General features: G+C 32.9%; 1 protein-coding gene across 2 annotated transcripts; it reads left to right on the top strand.

Moving 5' to 3' along the window:
* The first annotated feature begins 4,005 nt into the window (after positions 1 to 4,005).
* LOC131159538 (uncharacterized) lies at positions 4,006 to 19,457 on the top strand. 2 transcript variants are annotated; one of them, XM_058114542.1, is made up of 13 exons: positions 4,006 to 4,507; positions 5,483 to 5,595; positions 5,750 to 5,806; positions 6,891 to 6,986; positions 7,060 to 7,130; positions 11,744 to 11,786; positions 14,257 to 14,337; positions 14,422 to 14,481; positions 15,868 to 15,918; positions 16,647 to 16,744; positions 16,856 to 16,904; positions 17,407 to 17,451; positions 18,490 to 19,457. In XM_058114542.1, exons 1-13 carry the CDS (start codon positions 4,168 to 4,170, stop codon positions 18,994 to 18,996), a joined length of 1,611 nt encoding a protein of 536 aa, XP_057970525.1. In that variant the 5' UTR covers positions 4,006 to 4,167; the 3' UTR covers positions 18,997 to 19,457. The 2 variants fall into 2 exon arrangements, with proteins under 2 accessions (XP_057970525.1, XP_057970535.1); XM_058114552.1 differs by lacking the exon at positions 15,868 to 15,918 and having other exon boundaries at positions 4,027 to 4,507.
* The last annotated feature ends 505 nt before the right edge of the window (positions 19,458 to 19,962 follow it).

Raw genomic sequence — 19,962 nt, forward strand, 5'->3', positions numbered from 1 at the left:
CATATAATACATTATCATATATATAACATCATTACAGTTTCGTGCTGAAAATATAGTAATTACAGCCTTGTTCTGAAAACATAAATACATGGCCTCGCGCCAATAACATAAATACGGCCTCGTGCCGATAACATAAATACGGCCTCGTGCCGCTAACATAAATACGTGGCCTCGCGCCAATAACATAAATATGGCCTCGTGTCGATAACATAAATATATGGCCTCGCGCCAAAATTGTTTCAGGTATATATATTATGAAAATACATCATTTATCATATAATCGTCAAAACCATCACAACATAATTCATCTTTTCATAATACCTGAAAACATGTTTCGTTCGTAAAATTTTTCAAATCGTAACACATTCCATGTAAAACAATATTCATGCCACACATGTGCTGTAAAAAAAAAAAACCATATCATATTCTAAAATCGTGAATTCCTTACATCTCATACATACATATACATTTTAATCATCATAACAGTATTTTCCCAATCGTACATTTCATTCGCAATACACAATATAACATATGCTTTTCTAAAAATAAATTTACTCATAATCAATAATAATTTGTATGAAAAATTATTGCTTTAGTTTATTCCTTTACCTGGCTATTGAGAAATTCGTTAGGACCCAAATCCTACGCCCTTGGCGCCCGAAATTTAACCCGTGCAATTAACATTTTTCCTAAATTAATTAACCTATTTCTCCAAAATAATACTCATCTATCCTTCCCTAGGCTCCATATACTTCAAATTAATATTTAAACTATTATTTAACATCCGTACTTAATTTTCTAAATTTTGTCTGCAGGTCCCAAAATTACACCCGCGGGGCTCATCCGGGCCCTAAATCCCAGAAATCCTACTTCAGTCTCAGATGCTTAATATTTTAACATTTCTAAATTAATACTAATTAATTAAAAATAAGCCCCTTAATAACTCTTGTACCCCAAATTTGGGGTTTTGGCCCGACACCCCCATGAGAATTCCGTCCTACTAGACTTGTAGAGAATCATCTCTAAATTCTCGTGGTGGTGTCCGTTCGTCAATTGTGTTTATATTTTGCAAGAAATTAAAGAAAAAGGAGAAAATGACTTACCACAGGGAATACGCCTACGCCGCTCCTACCACCGATCCGCTCCGGTAGAAATGACAACAGCGACGAATGGAGTCCAGTGGTATTTTTGGATTTTCGATCGGACAAAAATCCATCACGAAATCGAGGAGAGAGGGAGAGAGAACGTGAGGAGAGAGAGAGATTGTAGGTTGCAGGAAAGAAAAAAATAAATAAATAAAGAAGAAGAAGAAGAAGAAGATAGAAGATAGGGGGGGCGTGCCAATTGGAATCTACCTGAAGCTTCAAGCTTCAGGTAGTTTAATAATAATAATAATAAATTTTATTAATAAAATAATAATATATTTTATTAATAAAAATAAAAATAAATTTTAATTATCATTTTTTTTCTTCTTATTATTATTTTTCAAATCCGATTAATTAATTAATTAATTAATTTTTTAATTTTATTTTATTTTTTTATTTTTTTGGAAATAAATCCACTAATCTTTTATATCTCTTTTTGGGGTTTTTACAGTGTTTGAGCGTGGGGTATCGCTTGTAAAGGTTTTGTTCCACCCGTCAATAGAACAGGTTTAGTGAATCCTTTGGTGGTTTGTCAAAGATGAGGACGTAGGTTGGGTATAAGCCGAACCTCATAAAAATCTCCGTCTCACTCTCTCTTTCCCTATTCTTTATTTTCAGTTCATATACAACTGCGTGAATGTTTTAAATATCTAAATTATACATACTACGCATATTTGGAAATCAAGTAAACTTAGAGTTCAATTTTGATTTGGGTTGCAGAAATCGAAAGAGAGTACGTTGGTTACACCATATCTTGCGGAAACCATACGGGAGTACGTTACTTGGTTAACATCCCAAAGATAAATTTACCAAAAGTTTATTTGAATTTTAAATATTTGGACGTGATTGGATTCATTTATATAGGGCTTTACATAAGCAAGCATAAATCCTCATTCACTACAGGGTTTGGTTCAAATTTAGCTAATATCAATAAACAACCATTTTGAGTTTTTATATTACATAAGTGCGGTGTATTAGCTTGTTTGTTTGCTTTCTAATTATAGTTGATTGGTTTGATTGAATGATTGAATGTTTGTATGGTTAAGGATTAAATAAAGAAACTAAGTTCTTGAGTGCTTAACAAATTAAACAAATAAGTCACAAATTGATTAAAAGAAATAAAATAAGTTTAAGAATTCTAAAAATGAATTAAAAGAAATTTTTTAAAAGCCAATTCACCCCCCCTCTTGGAAAGCTATTCATAATTTCAAAGGTCATTAGCAGTAGACTAATTAGTGATGAATTTAGAGCTAGTGTTACCTAGTGAAGTTTCATGGGTTCTTGCATGCGGGTCAGATTCTTGACTTTGCTCAAGAGGTGCTTGTTGCTCTAAATCTTCTTGAATCCTCTCCTTTCGAGACTATACAATGAACTCACCATTGGTTGCAGGTTTGGAATGTTGGACAGGAGTTGAAGGAGGTGGAAGATTTTTAGATTTTGTTTCTATTTGGTGACTGTGGTTTGGAGTAGGAGTAGGAGTAGTTGAGATTGGAGGGATGGTGACTTGTGGATTTGGGTGGTTGTTGGTTGTTGTGGCACAAGTTCATTCAAAGGAACATATACATTCATGTAAAATAGTTTAAATATATAACTTATCCATTGTGCTATTCAAAATCAATAGTTATAAATATTAATGAATCAAATAAAACTATTATCGTCAAACTTCTATACTTACGTATTACATGTATCATAACATATAATATATCATTTTAAGCTTTGTGTATTATGTATTCTTTATCTTCCTTAATTAATCTAACAAAATTCAAGTAATTTTTTTATTTTATATTTATTTATTTTTATTATTATATCAAGGTACCCCGCTGCATAGTGCAAGCATTTTCACTAATGAATTTATAAAAAATAACACTTTTTCAAAAAAGTGTGGGCCCCACTTTTGTTGGTCGGTGTTTTAGATATCCATTAAATTTACAAGTATTTCTTATATAAGCGAAAAAATTTAGGTGTCATGAGAGCATCATGCCCTCTCAACTGAGAATGTGCCACGTAAACCATTTGCCTTCGTATAAGCATACGTGGTACGATTTTAATGAAAGGGCACAAAACCCTCATAACGCCTACTGGCCCATTTACTTTCATAAAATAATTTTTATTTTTATTTTTTATTTTTTATTTTAAAAAATACAAAAAAAATTAACTAATTTTTCATTTTCGCAACATTTATATAGTATAAATGAACCATAATAAACAATTTAACACTATTTGTTAGTAAAAATAGTTTCATTTTTCATTTCTAATTTTTAAATAATCACAAGATATACCTTATTTTCTTTCAAATTTATATAGAAAAGTTAAAAAAAAAAAAAACATTTCTTTTACTTATTTTTATATATTTTTAACTCTTGCTTACAAGTGCATGAAATTTAAATATTGGACTTTAATTTGTGTGGATTATATATAAAATTTATTCTAAATTCACACAAATCCAAAATCAAGCCCTAAAATCCATATTTCTAATTATTACCTTATATTAAATTTGAAAAACTAGAAAACAAATTTTTTTGTGATTATTCTAAAATCTAAAAATAAAAAATAAAAAATTATTTTGCATAATTAAACAACCCTTTATTTCTATTTTTATTTTTAATATGAATTTTTAAAAATAAAAAATAAATCAAAATTTTAATCATTTATTGATAAATAAAAAATAAAAAAAATAATTTCCAAAACTAAATGGACCTTAATTTTTTTTTTCCTCTCTCTTTCATCCCATTTAACTGAGTTTTATTTACTTATTTATTTTAATAAGTGAATTTCACTTGAAAAATTCTAATGCAGGCGGTAGGATTGGTGGGTTGTAAATTCAATTCCGTCACCGGTTTCATTCAATTGTTTTTCTAGGGCAAAATCGGAAAGGATGAGACTTTGGCGGCCGTTAAAGTAGCCGCAAAAACGCGCTGTAGAAATGTAAAGATACGAAAAAATCATCAAAACCTCCCATGTCCGGTGCCCCTTCTCCACCTCCGCTGCGCCGCTCACAGAAATTCTCCTAGCCGCGGCTTCAATGGACTGCAACGGCATTGTCTATGAAACCCTAAGCCCTCTCTCCGCCACCGAACAGCCGCCCCCCGCTACCTCTGACGACTCCGAGCCTTATTTTGTGTTCCGCAACCAAATTTCTCTCTCGTCTCTCTCGTGTCCTTCCCCGGACTCCGCCGCCCCTGATTACTTCTCCCTCGACGTCGCCGAAGATGCCGCCGAACCGAAACAAGTCGCGTTATCGACACCATCAGTGACACCGACTACTCCGGCGGCAGGAGGCGGGGAACCGCAGAGGACGTTGGAGAGTGGCTGGTTTCAAGGCATGAGTCGATTTAAGAGCCCCATGCTTCAGCTTCACAAAGGTAATCCAGCGCTTAAGCTCAATTCACTTCCGGTGGGCTTGATTTGAAGCAAAAGGGAAAACTTCTGGGGTACAGCTTGCTTTTATGTTGTCGAAGTAAGAAGTATGGTGTTCAAGCCGATTTGGGATTATATATAATTTGATGAAACTCAGTATAATTTACTGCGTATTTTCCAAATCCACAGAATTCCTAATCCAAAGTTTAAAAATTCATCTTTACTGTTTTTTTTTTTTTTAATATGTAGGGGGCGGGGGCTTCTGAAAGTAGGAAAGCACTTTGAAAGCGCAAATAAGAAAATTTTAATTAGTTACATTGTATGTTGAATTGTTTTGAATTATGGTTGTGTTTTTGTTTGCTTAAGATTTATCTATATATACTCCGTGAGTATGACTATTCGTGCAGATTCTTTGTACTTTTGAAAATTCTAAGTATCATTTACATCTGCATTGACTTAAACAATACTGCTTTTTGTGTTTCATGATCATAGAGTTCCTGAATTATGTGCAATGCTTGCCAAGTTACATAATTTTTTAAATCCCTTAACTATGCTAAGCGGTTACTTTTTTTTTTTCTTCCTAAAAAAACAGACTACCTGAATAATTTTCAAATAAATAATGGATATTTTTGTTATTCTTTCGTGAATTTCAAATTATTTCCACCAAGAACTGCAGAATGTTTCTAATTGATGTTTTGGGGAAACAGGTTACCACTGCTGCTGTATAATTTCTGTAGATGCTCATTGATAACTGTTAGCTTGCGGCCTTAGAACTCAGGACCTTGCTTGTGGGACCTGTGTTATGCAATGGCCTTTCAATTTTTTAAAGATATTTTAAATGATGCCATTTCCTAAGCTTTTAAGTTTTTGCTGCGAACATGATGGTTAGCTTTGCAGGCTCTCTTAGACATTTGGAGACTAGATTAATAATAACACTTGTAAATGGTTCAATAGCTTGTTGACTGATGTTGTAATGGCAGAGATATTGGATTTTTGTGACTTTCTCTCTCCAACCCCAGAAGAACAAGCCACAAGGCAAGCAGCAGTAGAATGTGTTTTTGACGTTATAAAATATATTTGGCCCAACTGCCAGGTTTAATCCCCTTCCCACCTTGATCCCCCTCCTCCCTTCCTTATGGTTTTTTTCTTTTTCTTTTTTTTTATTTTTTTTTTTGGGGGGGGGGGGGGGTGTGATCTCCTAATATCTAACTTTGGCCAGATTATGTGATGTTGCCGCTGGTTTACAGGTAGAAGTATTTGGGTCATTCAAGACAGGGATTTATCTTCCGACTAGTGATATTGATGTAAGCATATCACCTCCTGTTTGTTCTCTTGTAAAATTATGAATTAACTCTCTATATTTGAGTCCCATACAACAAAATACTATGTCACAATTTTTTGCACCATAGTTTGTTCTTTAGCTTTGGATCCTGTTATGGTTACTTGCAAACTGGAATTTAGATTCTCTTTTGGCTAGCTTATGAGCTAAATGTTTATGCTTCAAGTTGAAAAGTGAGGCCATTCAATGTATTTAAATCTAGTGTACTTTTTCTTTTGAGTGTGGCTACAATGAATTTCAGAGGTTAAGATGCTTAATGCTGTGAAAAAGTAATTTATGAACTGTTTTGATTCAGTTTTGTTCAATTGAATTGGTCACTGTAGTTTCTTGCATTAGTGGATTAGTTAGTTTTGTACCTAAACAAATTTCGAAAACTCACCTGCCTTCATAAATGAGCATAATAACTTTCTATCAGGAGTAGAGTAACTGTTTTTTAATTTTCTTCTAATGTGGGTGGTGCATATAAGTTTTGAAAGATACTAGAATTTCTTTTTGGAGGAGGAAGAGATTGTTAACTATTAGTTAGTGTTGCTTTGAAGTAGGGGCCAGATGAAAGAATCCTTGGTGTTTTAAAATTAAAATTGCCTGGCTACTTTCTTCAAGTTGTGGATGGACGTAGAAATATCTTCCTTGATCATAGTATTCAGGTTGATTTAATAAGCTTTTGGTTTAGTGTCGCTCGTCTGTTGAGAGTGATATAATTGATGATGCAGATAAGTCAAATAGCATGAAAACACACACCAATTGAAGGGCATAGTAATGCTTTAATTTGTTTATATAAACTATATAGTCATTAATCAAGAAATTGCAATATTTTAGTCTCTTTTTTTTTTTTTTTTTTTGTGAATAGAGTAGGAACTTCAAAACAAAATTTATATGATCCATAATATGAGATTTTGTTGTTGAATTGATGGATTTCTTGTGCAGATGATTTACTTCGTTGTTTTCTTTTCTTTTCTTTTCTTTTTTAATAAAACAGTAATTAAGTTTAGAAAGTTGATGTTTAGACTTATTTTGGGTGAAGAAATTGGAGACACTGAATTTTGTAGGTTGTCATTCTGGGATCAAATATCAGAACTCCGCAAATTGGTTTGGTGGCCCTTTCTAGGGCATTATCACAAAGAGGCATTGCAAAAAATATGCAGGTAATCCTTCTGACGACTGAATGCTACTTCTACACAAAATTGCTGTTTAACTTCTTTATTGTCAATATCTCAGGTTATTGCAAAGGCCCGCGTACCAATTATTAAATTTATAGAAAAGAAAAGTGGTGTTGCTTTTGATATAAGGTGATATATTATGCTGTTGCCAATTATTATGTTCTTTTTAGTTATAAGTTCTTAAAATTTTTTTGCAAAAAATCATTTTACAGTCTTGTGATTTAGGGTTGCTGTCAATTTGGTCCTTGATGTTCCAATTTTCGTAATTGCACCCTGAATTTATGGGTTTTTTTCCAAGTTGGTTGGACCCACCACGTCATATGGTAGTTAAAATTGTGGTAGAACATGCCGTGTATATTAAACCATTTGACTTTTATTTTTCGGAAAAAAGCAAGAAGGGAAAAAATGATGTCATTGCAACTGGTCCTCATCCCTCTTCTTCTTTTCTTTCCCTGCACCACTGCCACACATCATCTACTAGTGCCACCACTGCAACGCATTGCCGCCTTCCCACCATCATGACTTGAGGCTAAGCCTGCTTTGGCTTTCAATGTTGTTCCATTTATGATCTTCTCCGCTGGATTGGCCCATTTGTTCATCCCAAGACATCTTGACTTAATCAAGGACAACGAGATTCTTAACAGCTCGACTTTCTTGAAGGCACACGAGCATCTATTCCATAGAGTGATAGATTCCACTCTTTTATAGCGAATACTGGAGAAATCTGAGGTGAACCTTGGAACCCATTTGTGGAGGCTCACTTCTTGAGTTACAATTAGATATTGGCCTCAAAATGGTGGATGGGTTTAGGGTGAGGAGTTTTACAATTAGGAACTTGGAGTATTGTGATGGTAAGCGTGCTTGGGAGATGTTAGGAGTTTGATGAGGGCAATGACAGTGATGGGTTTGACTTGAGGGATTAGTGATTAGCTAGGGATGGTAAGGGTTGCTAAGGAGGAAAATTGTTTGGATGGTGATAAAGATGAAGAAAAGCACTTAAGTAAATTTTTAAAGAGCTTTATACAAAAACCCATATGAAATTAAATTGAGCTATACTTGTATAAATGCCATTGTCTTTGTCTTGCTAAAGACCATGAAGGTGGTTTGCTTTAAATGTGAAAACTAAAGAGAGCCATTGTTGTAGGGCTCAACTTTTGTGGAACATATTGAGCTTCTTCACGCCAAAACCTTCCCCCCCCCCCCCCCCCCCCCCCCAACTTTTTTTTTTTTTTGTGAAAAGAAAAAGGTCAAACTATAGTCAAATGTTGCACTATTCTCCAAGGGTCAAAATAAGATTTGACATTGGTGCTTAATCCTAATTTGTAATAAATGTCAAAATCCCGCGACAGTGAAATAATTAAAAATTGTTTGATAGGTTTGTGTCAATGGCTAAACATTCCACATTGTGTGAAGGACAATGCGGGATTAGTTGTAACACATAAACTTAGGAGCCATTTGACATCACTATCAAAAATTATGAAAATGCAAACCAGAAATGAAACCTTAAAATTAGAAGTAGAAACTTAAAGCCAAAAACTAGCAACCTGTTTGGTTAAGATTTGTAAAACTAAAATTAAAAGTTTAATTAGAAAAATGCTGATTTTCATCTTTAAATCAAATAATATTGTAAAATTTTGATTAAAATAATAAAATTGAAAAATAACACAAATTAAAAAATAGTATAATAAAAAAATTATTATAATTATTTTACTTAATTGTTATATTTTCAAATTTTACTTTACAATAACAATCTTATTGTACATGAGAACTAAAAAATAGTAAAAATATTATGTAATTGGATTTTATTGTTTTTATTTTTATTTTTTGAAATTTATGTATATAGTTGTTTTAATTATATTTGAATATATATGATCATCAATAAAATTAAAGTTTAATTAGAAAAATTCTCATTTTCGTCTTTAAATCAAATGATATTGTAAAATTCTGATTAAAATATTAAAATTTAAAAATAACACAAATTTAAAAATACTGTAATAAAAAAGTTATTATAATTAATTTACTTAATTGTTATATTTTCAAATTTTACTTTACACTAACAATCTTATTGTACATGACAATTGAAAAATAGTAAAAATATTATGTAATTGGCTTTTATTGTTTTTATTTTTTTGAAATTTATGTATATATTTGTTTTAATTATATTTGAATTCATATGATCATTTAATTTTAATTTTAATTAAAAAGTGTGTATAAAATGAATGATTTAATCTAAAGGCTCTTTTGCTATCATTGCTGTTTTTTGTTTCTCTACAGTGAAAAAATAGATAATAAAAGCGTGTTTGTTTCTGTTGTCAGTTTTCTATTTTTGTTGCTAGTTTTCAGTTGTTTGCCAAAAAATTGAAAATCAAATTTTATAGTTTTCAGATAAATTTTAATATCTAGAAATTGTTTTTTGGATTATATTATTTATTTCATACACTTTTAAATTAAAATCATAATTAAATGATCATATTAATTTAAATATAATTAAAATAAAAATATACATAAATTTTAAAAAATAATAATAAAGCCAATTAAAAAAATACTTTTATTATTTTTCAATTGTTATGTTCATTAAATTTTTTATTATAAAGTAAAATTTGAAAGTAGAATAATTAAGTAAAATAATTATAAATTTTATTTTTATTATAGTAATTTTTAAATGTGTATTATCTGTAATTTTATTATTTTAATAATATATTTATAATATTTTAATTTAAAATAAAAATGAGTATTTTTTTAACTAAGTTTTTAATTTGTATTAGTTCTATAAATATTAACCAAACAGGTTGCTGGTTTCTAGTTTTTAGTTTCTGTTTTTGGTTTTTAGTTTTCATTTCTCTAATTTTTTATAGAACGACCCCTAAAAAAATTGTTTCTAGATATAAAAAATTATAGCAATAGGTTGCCAAAACAATTGAAAATTGCGAAATTTAGTTTTAGTTTTTCACAAACAGCTGGAAACCAACAACAGAAAAAGAATCTTTTTTTTAGTGTGTTTCTTTATTGTGCAGAAATAGAAACAGAAAACAACAATGATATCAAACAAACCTTTAACTAATCAGCTAAATGTAAACGGTGAGTTCACCACAAGAACATATTCATGAAAGCATTGAATACAAATTAAGCGAAAGCAATAAGAAAATGTGAATGTAAACATGAGTTGAGTAGTAAGCTGTAAGGCAACAACACAATTCTTATTACCTTCTTAGGCAATGTGTGTTCGAGGGAGGCGCTAAACACAATTACATAAAGTTAGTGAATTTTACAAGATTGATGACACTCACCCTCCCCTAAGGAGAACTTTCTATGCAATTCCCACTTTCATACAATTAAACATTAATATAACATCATACTCACCACTTTTACTAAGGCATTATCCTACTTAAAGGGTAAAACCTACACTAGGAGTTACATCATTGTTACCCCCACCCAATATGCACAAAACAAGTGTCGAAGGTATGCATAATGCTCTAAACAAGCTTGACTTGTGACAATTTAGGTTGTAATTGCAGAAATTGAATCTGAGACTTGATATTAACCTCAAACTATAAGGGTGAAATAAATGTTTGCCTATTTTCATTAGTAAATTGCATTCCAAATTGGGTGTCATTGATTTGCATGTTATTGAATTTCCCTCCCTCATCCCCCTTCTTTACTTCTTCTCCACTGTTATGATTAATTTGTCATAAATGGATCTAAGCAACTCTTATTAAATTGTATTGCTAAATTATATCATTCTTCTGCTTGAATTCAAACATTTTTTGTTTGTGATACAAAGGTTATTATGCATGCGTATTTGCAAAACCCTAATTTAAAATAGAAGATAAAGAAGGAAATAAATAAAAATCTAGGCTCTGTGTTCACATAATTTAGCTTCTGTATTAATGAGTTGTCATGAGGGTATTTGCGTAGGTATGTGTCTTGGCATTGCTTTTTATTTTTAACCTCCATACCTTAGGATTTGACAACTTGATAGTTTGCCTTGCACACTTTCTAAACCTATTGGTGGGCTTGTCTTATGTTTCACCTGAGCATATATGAAAGTTTTAGTAGTCCCAAACTCAATCCAAATTTAAAACCAGATGGATTTGATTTGAATCACGGATAATAGGCCATAGTTAAATTTTTTATCAGATTAAGAAGCATAATTAATAGGATTCAATTTTAAGCGTGTTTGGTAAAATTGAAATTCAGTATTGTAAATATTTAGCCTCAATAAAAACTTGTATTGAAAAGTAATAAAACATTTACTTGTACAAAGCGGATGCGTATATAGTTACTATATACAGAATGAAAAAACCACAAAATCTCTTCAGTTTTCAGTACTTGATATCTGGATCTTGAAGAAGTCTGAATTGTTCAAATGCATTGAAATGCAAGACAAATGATGAATTAGTCATTTATAAACTTAAGGACATGCATATTTATATTTTTTAAATCAATGACCACACATTTTTTAAAAGAACCATGTGAGCTCTAAGTAGGATTTCTAAATGTCTTTAAAGACTTTTTAGAAACAAAAATCAGGCCTAAGATTGTTTGATTAGGACAAATAGACTGTAAATTTGACAAATGTATTTATCAAATTTCTACCAGGTCACGTGAATCATGCTAAATTTTGTGCTTCTTGTAGGATCCTCAACTCGATGTCATGATTTAGGACAACATTTTATAATCATATGCTGCTTGTTATTGCAAAACGTGGCATCAGGTCTGATGCTCTATCTTTTGTTTCACAGTTTTGACGTAGAAAATGGACCAAAAGCTGCTGAATTTATTCAGGTATGACGCAGCGTCTATCTGCTTTTGTCCTATGACTTTTTCCCTTAAATTCTTAGTTAGTGTGCCATGCTTATAAAGTTGTGATACCCCTTCTTCCAATGGAGGATGAGGTTAGAGCATGTATGGTATGTTAAGCACTTGAGCTCTAAACCATGTTTGGACTGGATGAAATGTGTGGCTGTTTGGAATGCTGGGCTCTAATCACAGACCTTGTTATCTTGTATAATCCTGTGCAAGGCCTGTAAGTGCTGGTCACCTGAATACTTATGCTGTATTATATGTGTTCTAACACAAACCTACTTGTTCTTTGCTGATTTTTCAAGTGATATTAGGATCGAAATGGCTTTTCTTGGGTAAGTGAATATCTTCTTCTTCTTCTTGGAAGGTTTGTTCTGAAATGAGATTCCAATTTCCCAAATCCCAAAGTGTAGGAGAAAAGTTCTATGTTTTACTACTAATTTCTAGAACTTTTTAAATCAAAATTGACATCAAAATCTGGTTGAAGTCGAAATTTAAAACCTTGGATGGGCGTGAGAAGCACTTGTATTCTACCAGTGTGATGTTAAAAAATGGCTCCCAAAGATTTCATTGAATAATGTAAAAATAGAAAATATTTATAGCATGTACACGCACATGTTCTAGTGCACTTATTGTGCACCCCCTTCCCCCTTGGTTTCTTCTTCCTTTCATGATTCCATTAATCTTATATCTGCAGTTGCTTTTTTTGATCTCTAAAAATAGAAAATTTTATAGCATGTACATGGACATGTTCAAGTGCACTTATTGTGCACCCTGTTATCCCTTCTTCTCTTCGTCCTTCCATTATTCCATGAATCCTATATCTGCAGTTGCTTTTTTCAGTGATCTTCCCTATATAATTATCCAACTTTCATATTTCCACATTTAGAGAAATTTTCACATTGCCACCATTTTTATTAATCTAACTTATCCTGGACTATAGTTTTTTTAAAAAAGATAATGAAACAACTTCATTAAAAAAAGAAATAATTACAAGAGTATAAGTTATCCTTCATTAAAAGTAAAAAAAAAAAATTTACCAGAGTGCTGCATTCCAATCCCTTTGAATATCAGACAGCGACAAGCCCTCCAAAAACCCAAAAGAATGTGCCCAAAAAAAAGTGACTATAGTTTTACAAATCATTCCATATCCATAATGACCATTATGAAACAGTATGGGTTGCTTCCAAGACTGCTGGGTGATATCTTGGAGGCTCTCGGTTTTACAACCATATCAGCTGATATGGTCCATTGCGGGCCACTACACACTTAAAAATTGTTAAATTGTCAGAGTAGCTGTGAATGCCTAAAAAATATTTATTTGATTACCTTTTTGTGTTTTTGAACCTTTTTTTTTGTATAGCTTATAAATTCAATTTTAAGTTGGTCTATTTAATTAGTAGTTTAGTACTTTCTTAAGAAATCATTTTTAGGTTTATTTACTTAACTGTTTAGTATGAATTTCTTTAATAACTAGCCTTCAAATAGTTCTAACTTTTTGTCTTATTAAAATAGCACCCATGTTTGCATATTGTAAGTTCTTTCATTTTATTTTTTGATAAAATTCTTTTGATTTTGTTTTTCATATTTTCCTTGCGTGTAATCTAGAGATGAAAACATATTCTATTGCTATGCATTTATGTTCTTGTTTTAATATGGACATTTTATATTTATATTTCATTATATTTTTTATTTCTTAGTTTAAATTGTGTTTGTACTCAATAAAGTAGTGAAAAGTGCGAAATACATGCTACTTCTGGCATTTGGTGGCTAAAGAAATTCAGATAACAACTGACACTTATAGGGTTTGTTATATTAGACAGATTAATATATACCAACAATCATTGAAAGCATTAGTACTAAGGCTTTGGGATCCAAACAATTGAATCTATTATATGGTTAACAAGTTCACTAATGCAAAAAAGAAATCCCGGGATGTGGTTTCTGTTACCTGTAACATACTGTTCACAATAGTCGTGATCGTCAAATGATACAGTTAACTGCCACCATTTTAAAAAGTTAAAACTATGAGATTTAGGGTAGGAAGTTTCCCTGCTATCATACCTCACCTAGCATTGGACTGTATTTACTGGCTTTGGTTTTTGCATTTCTGTGAGTCCTTTTACAGATTGGTTTCATGGATAAGCGGCATGCATCATGCCCTCCTCAGACCCCCAATTGGCATTGGAGTCTTGTGCATTGGATGTTGCATTTTCATTTACATTAAATCAGTTTGCTATTCTTTTTGACTGGTTTACTACTGTAAGATTGACATTTCAATGCGTTACCGATGCATGTTTATGTTGGTCTACAATATACTGTATGAGTTTTAGGATCTTATGGCCATATGTGCTTCTCTTTTCTGAATATTTTGACTTGTTACCATTACTGTCTCAGATGTATGTGATTTTGTAAAGCTTGATCTTATGGTTGTATGTCGTCTGCTTTTCAGGATGCGATTTCAAGGTGGCCCCCATTACGACCATTGTGTTTGATCCTGAAAATTTTTCTACAGCAGAGAGAGTTGAATGAGGTGCAAGTTCTTGTTCCTTTATTGTTATAGGTCAATGTGCCATTATTTCTTCTATCTTATTCAGTATTCCCTTGAAGAATGCAGGTATATTCAGGTGGAATTGGTTCCTATGCTCTTTTAGCTATGCTTATGGCAATGTTGCGGGTAAGTGAATTCAAAAATTCTTCTTTAGAATGTTTAATTCAAGAGATTGTGCACATTTGCTTGCACATATATAGGCTGACTCTGGAATAACTTATCATTGGCTGTTACAGTTATGTGTGAGCATGATATGCTAATCTTAACTCTTCAATAACAAGGGGAAGGGTGTTCCACTGTCTTAGGCTATAGCTGATATAAATTAGACATCATCTTCCTCTTTGCCACTGCAGATTTCTGTGTCACTCAATCTATCAATTTACTATATTTAGTTATTTATAAGGGTGATAAGTGTACTTTTTCCAGGTTTTTATTTCGCAATTACTTGCTATTATCGAGTGCACATAATACTGTACGATAAGTAGTTTTCTGTTTTGTTATAACTTTGTATCACTACATTACAGGGTAACATCCAATATTTGAAATGATTTATCTTTTATAGGCTTTTTTTTATTATATTTTTTATTTTTATAACTTCATTTAATAGGTTTTTGAACATGATTTGATAGTTCCATTTACTTCATTTACTGGGTTTGAAGGAATATGGCCTTCCAGAACTAATACATCTTCATATTAGCGAATATTTAGCATTGTATGTTATTTGCTTCCGTAGTTCAAATGTAACATGGTTACATTACTAAACTAGAGGAATCTGGGTGGGGCCATAAATAAGTGGCATAATGGCTTTAGTCATGAGCTATGCTGGGCTAGATTCACTTCTGGGCAATTCTTCTAAATTTTGACTGGAATAGGTTTTTGTAGATTCACTTCCAGGCAGTGCTATGATTTTTTTCTTTCTCCTTTTTTTGTTTTTCGCTTTCTTTGTAAGGGAAAATTTTCTTCATCAACTTTGAGTCCAAATCATTCAAATCAAATGGAATAAAAGACTGGATCCATTTGATTGGCCATGGAGCGAAGTAAGATATGGGCACAAGGGGTGCTTATTAGATAATGTTGTCATGATATCATATGATCTTCATATCATTGGAGTGGAGAAATGACTGATCATTAGGCAAACCAAATAATCCCAGGAGTTTGACTCATCTTTTACTGCCGCCACCTACATATTTATGTGGCCTTTTGGACTGTAATGTTGCTGAATCATTTGCTTTCAATTGCTTGCACCGAAGTTGTCTAGCCAGTGACATAGACGAGCACCATGACACAAGTTGTATGGCGGCTGATGTATCATCTTAACTTTTTTTGCAAATGCAATTTATTAAGATTATGCACAAGCTTTTTTTTTTAGAAGGTATTGCATTGCTGCTCAGAAAATGGAAAAGGCTGTAAAATGCTTAAGAGTTGCGCACAAGTTTTGCCTTTTATTGGTAATTGGTTTCCTATTGAGCTTTTTTGCCTTATTCTCTCTCTCTCTCTCTCTCTCTCTCGCAGAGTCTCCATGAGTGCCAAAAATTTCCAGAGAATAACTTGGGAGTCCTGTTGGTATGCATCTCATGAGAGAATATTTTGTTTATGCTCCTCCTTAACTGGCTTTTCATACTGCTGTATAATTCCAGGGAAACATGCTTTCATTTTATACTGGTGCATGTATGCAAAGTCTCTAAGTTTGATATGTGGTTATTTAGCTTTTCTAACAGTTATTCTAGAGTAGCTTTCTGCGTGTGAGAATGAGCTTACTGAAGTTTTTTCTGGAAATGCGACCTCCATGCTTGATGAAGAGAGAGGAAAAGAAAGGAAATTGAAGGAGGGCTATAATTTTGTTCTTCTCCCTTCTCCTCTTCCCTGTTAAGTTGTATAATTATTTCTAGGATGTTCCTGAAGGCTCAAAACTATTTTTTTTTTTAGTCTCTTCATCCACCTGGGTATTGCTGGTCTTATAGAACTTCATTCAACAGAAAATGATCCCTCTGAGTATAATTATTTTTAGGATGTTCATAAAGGCACAAAATTATTATTTTTTTAATCTCTTCATCCACCTGGGTATTGGTGGGCGTATAGAGCTGCATTCATTAGAAAATGATCCCTTTTGGGCCAACTAGTTTTCCACAATCCTAGCGATGTTTATGCACGAAGGATTGCATTTTTAATTTTACAGTAGAAATGTTGATCTATTTTATGGTTCCCTGGGGAGTAGGGGTGGGATTTGTGATGAGAAAGATGTTTTAATTAGTTTTTTGGATTCATGCTGAGGTGTTGTGTTTGCAATCTAGGTTAACTTTTTTGATTTTTATGGACGCAAATTGAACACTTGTGATGTGGGGGTCTCTTGCAACGGAGCAGAAATATTCTTCCTGAAGAGTAGCAAAGGGTAGAGAAAACTTTTGGATAAGAATCATTTTCTTCTTGTCATCTTCATTCTTGCCCTGAGTTATGATGCATTATTTTAATCCTTATTTATTTGTTTTTTCTTCTCTTTCAGATTTTCAAATACAGGACGGCCATTTCTTATTGCCATTGAGGACCCGCAGGTTACCATGCAAATTACACTTTCCCTACTTTAATCTTCAAGGGACTATCTGGGAAATCAGAGAGCACATGAAAGAAATGGTGTTTTGTTTACGGTTTACTCCTAATTAGCCTTAGGACCTCGAGTCAACTAACTAGTTGACTCAATTGCTCTAAAGCTTGAAATCCCCAGGCAGCCCCTAGGAGAGGCTAGGGTCACCACTATCCCAAATTGGCTGTTCGTTCCATTTCCTTCATTTTGGAGGAGCAGAGTTTTCTAAATGAAAATACAGGGTGATGTCAGCTGTTTTGCTACTTCACTGAAAAATGAAAGTTAGGAGCCTACTTGCTCTGACCAGCATAGTGTAATGGGCCTCTATTAAAATGGACTTGCATATCTTAATAGTGAACTCTGACTCTGGAACAGCATGAACTACAAGATGAGGAACTAGAGGTGACCCTTTCCCCTTGAAGTCTTATTTATTACTTGGAAATTGACTGGAGATATTCTTAATGATGCAATAGGCACCGGAGAATGACATAGGAAAGAACTCCTTTAACTATCATCAGGTATGTTCTCCTATCATTTGGACCTATAGATGCATGCATTTAATTTCTGATGGTATTTAGAGCAAATGAATACACTAACAATTTGTATCTGTTTTAATTTGTGCCATTAGTTGGCACTTTGCTATCTTTCTACCATTCTTTGCCCTTACTCTAGTACATTTGAAATGTGTAATTTGAAAGAGATATAATATGTTAAATGAATATTTAAAGGACAGACAAAATGCATGCATTTAATTTCTGATAGTACTTGAGCAAATGAATACATGAACAATTTGTATCTGTTTTAATTTGTGCCATTATTAGATGGCACTCATGCTATCTTTGTACTATTCTTTGCCCTTACTCTAGTAGATTTGAAATGTTTAATTTGAAGATAATATGTTAAATGAGTATTTTAAGGAAAGACAGATTTATTTTTTTACATGGCTCGTTTACAATATTGCTTTTGCCAACAATATAAGTGATGTGATGCCGCCTTTTTAGTGAAATGATGTGTTCATGCATGGTGTGACAAATGATTGAAGCAGCTGCAATATTAACTGTCATAGTTTATTGAAATAAAAATAAAAAAATAAAAAATTGCGAAGACGCAGATCTTCCTTGTGAAGTGAGGCATGAACATGTTGGTTACAGGCTTACAGCCCTCTAAGTATGTTGAGGGTGAGAAACTGAAATTGCTTACTCTTATCTCATCTGCCCTTGTGAGGGTTGTTACCTCATAGCATGCGTATATATATTCTCTTTCTGGCCTTGAGAAATAATCTTACTGCTGTCTTATCACTGCACCATTGTAGGAAGACAAAGCTTACAAACCTTTGATTCTGAGGACTTCATATTAAATGTGGGCCACTTTGCATATCTAGTTTTATCGGTGCCTTTTTTGGAGGCATTTTGTTCAAATAACCATTTGATACTATCTTATTTATTCATCTTTATGCTGGGCTGCAATTTTGGTCTTAGTTGATGGTTTGAACCAACACCCTAGGTTTTATTTAGACCTTTATTCACTCAACTATTTTGCTAACCTGGCTGCCACAGATCAAATCAGCTTTTGCAATGGCTTACTTGACGCTGACAAATGCGAAGACTATCTTGGGTCTAGGCCCCCACAGGAGCATCCTTGGCACCATAATAAGACCCGATCCGGTCTTAGTAGAGCGAAAGGGTGGGTGTAGTGGGGAGATGACTTTCAATAACTTGCTTCCTGGAGCAGGGGAACCACTACGACCACAGCGCTGGGATCAGCAGGAGATTTTATGCAATTGGCAGCTAGATGACGCAGAGGAAGAACCACTGCCACGCGGGAGCGGGATTGCTGGGGATCGTAGTGCCCATACCTTTGGAAAGAAGAGGAAGGCTAAAGAGAGGCTTGGTAAGAAGGTGAGAGAAGATTGGGAGGTGGGGAAGGGTTGGCATGAAGAAAACGGTTCGAGGGGAGGGAAAGGTATAATGAAGAAGAGGCGTGGACGACAGGACCGAGATGGAGACCGCGGGAGCGGTCATGGACATCATGCTGGCAGGTCTACTTCAAGTGGCAGATCTTAATATCTTTGGTATTAGCCTGCCTAACTATGATAGTTCTGTGGAGATCAGTGCGGGAAGCAATGCCCATCGTTTAATATCTTTGGTATTAGCCTGCCTAACTATGATAGTTCTGTGGAGATCAGTGCGGGAAGCAATGCCCATCGTTTATCTCTGAGGGGAAAAAAATAAAAATACAATGCCGAAAATACAATGCTGATAGTACAATTATGGGCTGATGACTCCTTCAGAATGTAGTGGTTGAAAAGATTGGGGTTAAGGCAGAAGTTCTCAATGTGACAATGTATTATTAGTGTGTAATGCAAAGTTAGATTTCAAGTTATTGTTGTTGTTGTTGTTGTAAGTTTTATTACTATTTCCATGCATAACAATAGTAGTGGTGGTCACAAATATTATGTTAGCTTATTTTATGGTATAGCAATATTTGTTCAAATAATAGAAAGCAATGAAAAGTTTTGGAACCATTACCTCTCATTTTCAAACTTGCACATAATTGACAAAAATAACAAATTGTTTTTATTTTTTAAAATTTGTGTAAGCAAGTTGAGAAAACTTTCTTTTATTGTGTTTTTATGTTTCTAGTTTCTTATAAAATTTATGAAAAATTAGAAAGGTATAATTCTGTAATCGTCTTTGAAACATAGAAATGGAACATGAAAGGGTTTTTTTTTTTTTTTTTTTACAACCAATAATTTTTTGAAAACTAATTAAAATGGAATAAAAACTGTTCTACACAAGTAAACGGACCCCTAGTAATATTTTCCAGTGACAAAATTGCATCTCAAAATTCGCAATACTAATATTAATAAAATGTCATAAATTTATTTATTTTTCAGTGTAGATGTATAAGAATGAGGAAGACAAAAATTAGTATACTAATATGCAGTGATGGTGTAATTTGGTTTTCATGAAGATTTTGGTGGCCATAAAAATATTCATGAACTAATTTGTGTCTTGGGTAATTTTTTG

This window comes from Malania oleifera, chromosome 1 (genome assembly GCF_029873635.1).
Source record: "Malania oleifera isolate guangnan ecotype guangnan chromosome 1, ASM2987363v1, whole genome shotgun sequence".
Taxonomy (NCBI): Eukaryota; Viridiplantae; Streptophyta; class Magnoliopsida; order Santalales; family Ximeniaceae; genus Malania; species Malania oleifera.